The sequence below is a fragment of the Galeopterus variegatus genome, unplaced genomic scaffold (assembly GCF_000696425.1).
Source record: "Galeopterus variegatus unplaced genomic scaffold, G_variegatus-3.0.2 Scaffold1140, whole genome shotgun sequence".
NCBI classification, from domain to species: Eukaryota; Metazoa; Chordata; class Mammalia; order Dermoptera; family Cynocephalidae; genus Galeopterus; species Galeopterus variegatus.
Genome location: NW_007727251.1, coordinates 209809 through 219940, shown reverse-complemented (window position 1 = coordinate 219940; position 10132 = coordinate 209809). Strand labels below are relative to the sequence as shown.

The following is a 10132-nucleotide window of genomic DNA, read 5'->3' as shown; positions in this document are numbered from 1 at the left end:
GTATGTGGGATCCGAACCCTCGGGCGGGAGCGCCGCCATGCTTCCCAAGCGGCGCACTATCCAGTGCGCCACCGGGCCGGCCCTCTATAGTGATTTTTAAAAAAAGGGAAAGGAAAATCCTTTAAGAGGTATACTTCAGACCAAGATAATGACATTTTTGGTTTTTCTTCAGACTTCCTTTTATGTATAAAATGTTTAGTTCTCAGGATTTTGTTTGTTGTTTTTTTTTTATATTAACCTGGATGCTGATGTTAGAGTAAGTGAGAACTGGCTGATTACCAAAGCTCTTACAGACTAGAAGGGTAGAGCGTCTATGACTTTGTCACCAAAGCAAAGGCCCTTCTTGAGTCTGAAGAAAAATACACCCGAATAATTTACAGATTTCTTCTATGAATATCCAGTAATCTAATAATGTTTGAGAAGAAAAAGTAAGAAAACAGAACAACTTTAGATTAACTTACAGGGTAGCATAATACAAGGCACATTGAAACCGGACTGCGTCAGGGCTCGCCAGTTAGCTCAGTTGTTTGGAGTGCAGCCTTGACGTGAATTTGGATCCCCAACCAGCTAGCTGAAAAAACAAAACAAAAAGGGAACATGCAGACTAACAAAGCTAAAATATATCACATTCCCACCTTCCAGAGATCTTATGTGAAGGGTGTGTGTGTGAGAGAGAGAAGAAAAGAGACGGAGCTGTTTTTAAGCCAAAATGAGGTCATTGTATATACTGTTTGGTAAACTCCTTTCTTTAGTCAAAATCTCTACCTTTTATATCAGTAAAAATTCATCTAGTTCCAAATCATACCTAAATTTTCACAAGACCCCCAAATGTCCTTTAGCTGGTTTGCCCTAACAGACATCTAGTTCAGGGCTATGCCTGGCATCTCTGGTTATGTTCCTGAAATCTCTTAATTTAGCATGGTACGCCTCATACCCCTTCATTAAAGCACACCGATGACTTCTTCTCAATGATTTTTAAAATTTCAAACCCACAAAAAAAACCCAAACACCTATATACTTCACCTAATTTACCAATTATGGATATTTTACCGCATTCTCTCTTCCCCTTCTCTCTCCTTAAACTATTTGAAAGTTACTTGCAGACGGTCCTTCTGGTGTTTGCTTGACTTTTTCCCTTTGTGTCACTGACATTTCAGGTCAGGCTAGTTGTTTTGTAGAGATGTTTTTCATTGTAGATTTGTCTGATGGTTTCCTCATGATTAGATTTTGTTAAACATTTTTGTCAAGAATACTATGTAGGTGATTTATTGTCCTTCTCAGTGCCTCACGTCAGGAAGCATGGTGACATTTGTCCCATTATTGAGGATGTTAAGTTTGATCACTTGGTTAAGGTGATGCCTGCCAGATCTCTTTATTGTAAGGGCTTTTTTAAAAAAAATAGTTAAGTAATCTGTGTGTCGATACTTTGAAATGAAACTGTGTGTTTACTGACAACCTTTCATCCAATGGTTTTAGCATTTCTTGATTCTCAACTGAATGAGTTATTACAAGGGAGTTTGTAAATTGTGATTTTAAAGAAAAATATGAAATTCTAAAAAGAATGACTTTAAGGATCAAAGTGGAAGTTTTATCTGTGTTCATTAACATTAATTCATAGAGAATTAGTCCCTGCTCCATTTACTTTTTAGTATCGCTCTCGATTCATGGATTCTTTTTTTATTCCATGTGCTGTAACCCATCAATGGCACCATTCTTTTTATGCTTCAAAGTTTGGCCAGTAAGAGCCTTGTCAAGCTGGCTCTTGTGTCCTTTCGGCTTACCCCATCAGCTTTTCAGCACCTCCTTTCTGTCACAGCAAAGTGTTCCTCATACTTTCCGTGACCCAGACTGGAATTTCTCCAAGAAGATCTGGTCCCTTTTTGGGACCTATTGAGATCAGGCTAGTTATCACATAGAATGTCCCTTCCTTTAGACTTGTGTCAAAACTTATTTGTATTATTGTTATTTCTATTGTGTTGTTATTCGGCTTGTTCCTCTAACCTTGTATTTCCTATAAAGTAGAAGTTATATCTAAAATTGGATGGGTTGTAGTTTAAAATTATGGGTGTGATGTGTAATTCCATTTTGCATTGCAACAAAAGGTATACTATTGGGTTGACCCACCTTAGTGGCCACTTATGTGCAGCTAATTTTTTGATCGTTGAGTTTATTAACTTTCCCTTTAACAGGGAACAGAAAGAGCAGAGTAGTACCTTTGAACCTACATTTTTAAAGGTCACTTGAAAAAAGTAGACATTGCCTAATCTGTTAAGATTTACAAACTCCCACAAGACCCTTACCTTATTCTGGAATTGCCTGGCATTAAAGAAAGTATTAATTGGCCATGTCTTACACATATTTAATTTTCTTGAATTGTAATCATTTCCCCCCTTCTTCTCTCCCCCTCCTTTTTGTTAATAGTTGGACAGAAAGAGTCTGAAGATGTGAGCGAAAGAGACTCAGATAAAGAGATGGCTGCTAACTCAGCGGTTGTTCAAGACATCGCAGATGATGGGCAGGAGGAAATGCCCGAAATAATCGAACAGATTCCTTCTTCTGAAAGCACTTCAGATGAGTTAGCACAGCCTGCTGAGTCCCAGGCTAATGATGTTGGATTTAAGAAGGTGTTTAAGTTTGTCGGCTTTAAATTCACTGTGAAAAAGGAGAAGACCGAGAAGTCTGACACCGTGCAACTGCTCACGGTCAAGAAAGAAGAAGGCGAAGGAGCAGCAGGAGCTGGCGACCACCAGGAGCCCAGCTCAGAGCCCGGAGAAGCAGCATCCAAAGAGACTGAACTCAAACAGCCTGCAGAGAAACCTGAAGAGACCCTCACGCGCGAGCAGAGCAACCCAGACATTTCTCTTCAAGCTGAATCTGGTCAAGCAGCAGAGGAAGGCAGAGATGAAAGTGAAGGAAAACAAGAAAAAGAACTGAGCAAGTCTCCAGAATCTCCCACTAGTCCAGTGACCGGTGACACAGCGTCACCCTTCAAAAAGTTCTTTACTCAAGGCTGGGCTGGCTGGCGGAAAAAGACCAGTTTCAAGAAGCCGAAGGAGGAGGAGCTGGAAGCTTCAGAGAAGAAAAAGGAACAAGAGCCAGGAAGAGGAGACACAGAGGAAAACGGGAAGGCAGAAGATGCCTCGGAGCAACCGCGTCCCCAGGGGCCAGCAGAGAGCGGCAGCCAGGCCAGGCTGTCAGCCGAGTTCGAGAGAGTGGAGCTGCCCCCGGAAGGTCGCCTTAGTGGCCTGCAGGGCTCTTTGGAAGAGAAATCCGCTCCTTTAGCAACAGAAATATTTGATGAAAAAATAGAAGTCCAGCAGGAAGTCGTTGCAGAGGTGCACGTCAGCACGAGCACGCTGGAGAAGGACACAGAGGAGCAGACAGCGGAGGGCGGAGAAACAGAAGAACCTTTGCCACCCGAGAAATTAGTGGAAACAAATGCTGGACCTCAGGAAGCTGAACCTGCTGAGGAGCTGGCGAAGACCACAGAAGTCTCTGTCTCTGGAGGGGACCATACCCAGCCAGCTGAACTAAGTCCTGATGACAAAGTGTTGTCCAGACACCCCGAGGGCGTCGTCGGTGAGGTGGAAATGCTGTCGTCCCAAGAGAAAATTAAGGTGCAAGGAAGTCCTTTAAAGAAACTTTTTACTAGCACTGGCTTAAAAAAGCTTTCTGGAAAGAAACAGAAAGGGAAAAGAGGAGGCGGAGATGAAGTGTCGGGGGAACATAGTCAGGTTCCAACAGATTCTCCAGACAGTGCCGACGAGCAGAAGGGGGAGAGCTCTGCCTCGTCCCCTGAAGAACCCGAGGACATCACGTGCCTGGAGAAGGGGGCGGTGGAGGGACACCAGGAGGGGGAAGTCGAAGAAGGAGCTACTTCCGATGGAGAGAAAAAAAGAGAAGGTGTGACTCCCTGGGCATCTTTCAAAAAGATGGTGACCCCCAAGAAACGTGTGAGAAGGCCTTCTGACAGTGACAAGGAGGATGAACCGGACAAGGTCAAGAGTGCCACCCTGTCTTCTGCGGAGAGCGCAGCCTTTGAAATGCAGGAGGAAATCAAAGGAGGTGGAGAAGAGCAAAAGCCAGAAGAACCCAAGCGTAAGGTGGACACGTCAGTATCTTGGGAAGCTTTAATATGCGTGGGATCATCCAAGAAAAGAGCGAGAAAAGCATCATCTTCTGATGAGGAAGGGGGACCGAAAATGATGGGAGGAGACAGTCAAAAAGCAGATGAGGCTGGAAAAGACAAAGAACCAGGAACAGACCCTGTCCTCGCTAGTTCCCAAGAACATGATCAAGGGCAGGGAAGTTCCTCACCCGAGCAGGCTGGAAGCCCTACTGAAGGGGAGGGCGTATCCACCTGGGAGTCATTTAAAAGATTAGTCACGGCAAGAAAAAAATCAAAGTCAAAACTGGAAGAGAAAAATGAAGACTCTGTACCTGGGTCTGGTATAGAACATTCAGCCTCTGATGTTGAACCTGGGAAAGAAGAATCTTGGGTTTCAATTAAGAAATTTATCCCTGGACGAAGGAAGAAAAGGTCAGATGGGAAACAAGAACAAGCCACTGCTGAAGGTACAGGGCCGGCGGAGGTCACCGAAGATGACCTGGATGTCCCAGCTGTAGTGCCTCTGTCCGAGTATGATGCAGTAGAAAGGGAGAAAATGGAAACCCAGCAAGCCCAGAAAAGTGCAGAGAAGCCTGAGCAAAAGGTCTCAGTGTATGTGTCCGAAGAGCTCAGTAAAAATCTGGTTCACACGGTGACCGTGGCTGTCATTGATGGGACAAGGGCAGTTACCAGTATTGAAGAGAGGTCTCCTTCATGGATATCTGCTTCCGTGACGGAACCTCTTGAACAAGCAGAAGATGAGGCCACACCATTAACTGCAGAGGTATTTGAAAGAGAAATCATTGTAGAAGAAACCCCTGTGGTTACCAAAACTTTGCCAGGGGGCAGAGATGGCTGCGACGACACCATTGCGAGTGAGCTGGAATTAACTTCTGAAGTGGTGACAGCTGCAGAAACTACAGAGTCACTCTGTGCTGAAGAAGCCACTGAAGCGTCTGGTGCTGAAGAGACCACAGAAATGGTGTCAGCGGTTTCCCAGTTAACCGACTCCCCAAACACCACAGAGGAAGCGACACCCGTTCAGGAGGTAGAGGATGACGTGCCAGACACAGCAGACCAAGAGAGGCGGACGCAAGAGGTCCTGCAGGCGGTTGCAGAAAAAGTGAAAGAGGAGTCGCAGCTGCCTGACACCAGTGAGCCAGATGACACCATTGAGACCATGCAGAAAGTAGAGTCAGAAACACCAGAGAGGGCAGAAGAAGCAGAAACGGATTCCACAGCACTAGAGCAGGAGAGAGAGATGGATGTAGTGTTGAAAGGACGTGTGCAAGAGACTGGAACTGAGCACGTTCCACAAGAGAAGGTAGTTGAACAGACCATCCCAGAAAGCTTTGAAAAAGGTCCTCAAGTCACAGAGAGTGTAGAGCCCAGTGAGCTTATAACCACTTGTCAAGCTGAAACCTTAGCTGGGGTAAAATCACAGGCCATTCTCATGGAACAGGCTACTCCCCCTGACTCAGCTGAAACCCTCACAGACGGTGAGACCCGTGGAAATATCCCAGTAGCAGATTGTGAAGTTCCACATACAACACAGCAAGACAAGATCGTGGAAATCCAGGAAGATAATAACGTGGCTTCTGGCACCCAGTCACAGGCCACAGAAACAGAGGCAGTTCCCGCACAGACAGAGGGGCCTCCAGCACCTTCTAGTTTTCAGTCTCAGGAGGAAAATAAAGAACCGTCAAAAGTGGAAGAAGTTCTGGAACCTACAGATAAAGAGGTGTCAGTGGAAGCTGTACCCATTCTGACAAAGACGGAGGCGATTCAAGAGGCTGGCCAGTTTGCTGATGAGGAAACCAAAGACGTGCCATTCGCTGAAGGACTTGAGCTGTCTACAGATACAGACATGACAGTCAGTCAGGAGAAGGTCATTGAAGCTTCCCTTAAAGACGAAGTGACTAACAAAGGTGCATGTCACAAGAATGGTAGTATTGAACTCCAGAGTCTTCCGAAATCTGTTCCATCCCCAGTGGAGAGAGAGATGGTGGTTCAAATGGAAAGGGAGGAAAGTGAAGCAAAGCTAGCCCAGGTGAGCGAAGAGAAGCTCGAGCGGACGGCAGCTGTCACCGTATCCGAAGAGCTCAGCAAGCAGCTGGTTCACGTAGTTCATGTGACAGTCATAGATGGGGAAACGGAAGTCAGCAGTTTTGAGGGAAGCCCTCCTCCATGCCTAGCTCAAGAGGGGGCAGTATGCACAGAAATTCAAGTTCAAAGCTCTGAGGCTTTATTAACTCTAACGGCTGCAGCAGTGGAAGAGAAGGTCTTAGGAGAAACTGTCAAAATTTTAGAAACAGGTGACATGTTGGAGTCTGCAGGTGCACATTTAGTAGTGGAAGAGAATTGTTCGGAAAAAGGTGACGAGGTTACTGGTCGGCCAGGAGAAGATGCCGGGCCTGCAGGGCCCGAGTCGCAGACGGAATCAATACCAGTAACAGTATCTGCCACTGCTGGAAAAGGCATACGTTTTGATCTGGAAGGAGAGAAAACCACTTTGCAGAGATGGAAGTCAGATGAAGTTGACGAGCAGGTTGTTTGTCAGGAGGTCAGTGTGAGTGTAGCAAGAAAGGATGATTTAAAGGCTGAGAATGAGATTCTGGAATTAGAGACTGAGAGCAGTAAACTTGTCCAAAACATAATTCAGACGGCCGTTGACCAGTTCGTATGCACAGAAGAAACAGCCACAGAAATGTTTACATCTGACGTACAGACACAGGCTCACGTGATAAAAGCCGGACAGAAAACAGAGAAAGAAGAGTGTGACCATCAGGCCTCTGCAAAGGAGGAGACACAAGTCAGTGCGGCTAAAGAGGAGTCAGAGCTCACCGCTGCAGGACAGACGTGTCCTGCTGTTTCCAAAGATGGGAGCGAAGCTGCAGAGGAGATTGTGACCGCTGAAGTGGCAAGCGCCGGGGTAAATGACAAGCAGCCTGAAGAGGCAACTCTCCCACCCGAGGCAGAGGGAGACGGAATAAAGTCCGTGGCAGAAGATGATGGCCGTGCCGTGCTAGAAGAAAGAATAGAGAAGCTGCCATTGGAATCCAAAGAAGATGTAAAAGGTGATGTTGTCGATGACCCCAAGGATCAAAACTCAGCTGTGGCAGATCCTGATGCCTCGGGAGATTTAACCAAAGAATCCCCAGATACAAATAGACCAAAACTAAGAGAGAAGGAAGCTGCCCAGGAAGTAGAATTTCAGGAAGGGAGAGTGCATACTGAGTCAGATAAAGAGATCAAAACCCAGACACAGGAGGAGATGCAGGAGCAAGAGAGAGAATCAGCCAAATCAGAACTCACAGAATCCTAAAGCGTCGTGTAAGTAAGCTTCCTTTTCTTGTAAAATAATTTTGGGGGGCCTCGCTGGTTAGCTCAGTTGGTTAGTGTGCGTTCTTGTAACACCAAAGCCACGGGTTCAGATCCCCAAACCATCCAGCTGCCAAAAAGAGGAATAGAAAAAAGATTTTTTTTCCTTTTTTGTACCACTAGATAGCAAATTTGTTCTAAAGAAATTGGGAGTTCAGATCATTATGATTTTATAATATTTCAGTTGGGAAAATAACTATCAACTAGACTAAAAGATCTGTGATAGTTTCTTTTTTTCTCATTGAAATGCCGTTTAGTTTTATTGATGTCATGAAAATAATGGTTTCATTTTACCCCTACTGTGACTGCTTTAGAAGAAAATAAAGGGCGTGTGTGTTTGGCTCAGAGGCATAAGAAATACATTGTACTCAGCACCATACCAACTAGTTTGGTGAATTTTTTTTTTTTTTTTTTTAATAACTAGCAGCCCAAAGTAGGTTTATATCTGACTGCGTGAAATTTAGTTTATTGGACTAAAGAAACTACTGTTGTCTGGGGGGAAAAAAAAGAAATTTAGTTTGTAGCAATAGTAACAAGCATTTTTAAACATTTTCCAGTGGATATGATGAGCCTGGGAACCACAGCCACTAGTTTCGTGGTAGCATTGCTTAATGTAATAAGGACCTTCATCATCTTTTTTTTAGCGTAGTTAAACTATGGTATCACTAGGGTTCCCAGGTGGCACAGTGCACAACTATTCTGTTGCTAATAAATGAGGGAGGAAAAGATTTTATTTACTCTGATTCCTGTTTCCTTCTACAGTTGAACTAATTGTATATTTGCAAGATGGGAATGTGAAGAGGAGTAGAAGAAAGGGACTGCTGCTGCTGAGACCTAAGACCGAGATTTCAGAACTTTGAGAACCGGAGAGCAGACCCATCAACCGATCTCATTTCGACAGTCCCTGACAATCCTGAGGCTTCATCGGGAGCTGTAGCCATTTAATGTTTCCTCTTTTCAAGACCACCCAGTTATTTTCCCTTGATACCATATAATGTTTCTGATTTAAGGTCCTAAATTTTTAACCTGGAACTGGAGTTGGCAACACCTAGTTCTGCTTCTCAAACTGGAGTATCATTCTTTATGTATTTATATGTATGTTTTAAGTAATCTTCCTTCTGTATCTATTGTATATTTTCTCTTAACTTTTAAGGGAATGTGCAGTTTAACGTGCTTTTCATATCACACGATATGTGACATGGCATGCAGCCGTGGCGGAGCCTGGGGAAGCTGTGAGCCTCGATTACAATCTGTGAAAAACAGAGCTTCCTAGAAATGACATTCCTGATCAGAAGATACAATTCTTATTTTAAAATTCACTAATGATTAGATCCATGTTTACTAGTACTCCAAAATTGGTCACTTCACTATTATGCACAGTGTGTTAAAAATAAAAAGCATTTTGAAACATACAGAATATTCCATGGTTACTGTGAAATTTTTCTTTCTAGACCAGTGCAGGTTAGAAAGAAGTTTTTTCCCAGTAGCAGATTTAACATTTAAGTCTTTCCTCGTACTGGTTATGGTTGTTTGGACAGATGAGTGTGTTTAATCCTGAGGCAATGTAGTGAAATGTTTTTAATGTTATGAAGAAAAGAATGGGCTGTTAAACGTTTTTGATTCTTATATGCTGGACTGCCTTCACACACAGCATGAAATAAGTCAGGTTCTTTACAAATGGTATTTTGATAGATACTGGATTGTGTCTGTGCCATATTTGTGTCCATTCTTTTAAGAATAATGTTGCATTATGTTCAATTGGATAAATTGTTATTTGACAAACGATTTAAATAAAATATTTGCTTCACTTAGATTTGCTGGTTTTATTAGATAGTAGGAAGCCTGGGGCATATGTTTACGGCATTACAATGATAAGACAATGACTGATAAGCTGGTGGAACTTTCTGATGTAGTCACTACATGAAAGCATCACTTGACACTGGTTTGAGTTGGATGTTCAGTGGAAGTCATGGCAGAGATGCTTTTGCTGAAATAAACCAGTATCTTCTCAGACTGACATTACTGTACAATTCTACCATCTGGTAACTCCTGAAAAGTCAATTTTCTGTGTTAATATTTTTGGGATTTTATTTTTGTTTTTGTCTTTTGGTGGCTGGTACAGGAATCTGAACCCTTGACCTTGGTGTTATAACAGTGTTAATATTTTTGGTTCAAAGAAATTTTAAGAAGACTTAATAGTAAAAATGCCTTGATATTGGAAAAATTTCTGAAGTGTCAAAATGACAAATCATGCTAACACATAAAGGATTTTGTCAGATAATTGTCATACAAAGAACGGACTGTCACCTATCTAAAGTTTCACTTTTTCAAATGTAAAACTGGTCTGGCATATTTGCTTCTTAAATTATACTCAAACTAAGTATTCCAGTTCGAGAATTTAAATTTCAACTTTGCCAATTAATGGTTTTTAAAAATTAATGTTCTAGAAAGCCTGCTTTTAGCAGAAAGAAAATTTGCTGTTACAATCAAAAGTAATTTCTCTTATGTTAACAATCCTGACTACATAAATAATTGGCCATATTAGTAAGACACTTTGTAATGACAGTGTATGACCTTGTAGTTGGAAAACACTTAATATCCTTCTAGGAGTTATTCTCAAATATATATAGTAGCCACCTGTGC

General features: G+C 42.9%; 1 protein-coding gene across 3 annotated transcripts in view; it reads left to right on the top strand.

Annotated features, from left to right (window-relative positions):
* Window positions 1-9302, top strand: part of AKAP12 (A kinase (PRKA) anchor protein 12) — a 93247-nt gene extending 83945 nt beyond the window's left edge. For all 3 annotated transcript variants that reach the window (XM_008575122.1, XM_008575123.1, XM_008575121.1), the window contains exons 2-3: window positions 2422-7441; window positions 8252-9302. In XM_008575122.1, the coding sequence (XP_008573344.1) occupies window positions 2472-7433 (4962 nt within the window). In that variant the 5' untranslated portion in view covers window positions 2422-2471 and the 3' untranslated portion in view covers window positions 7434-7441; window positions 8252-9302. The remainder of the gene's footprint in view (window positions 1-2421; window positions 7442-8251) is intronic.
* Window positions 9303-10132: the final 830 nt, after the last annotated feature.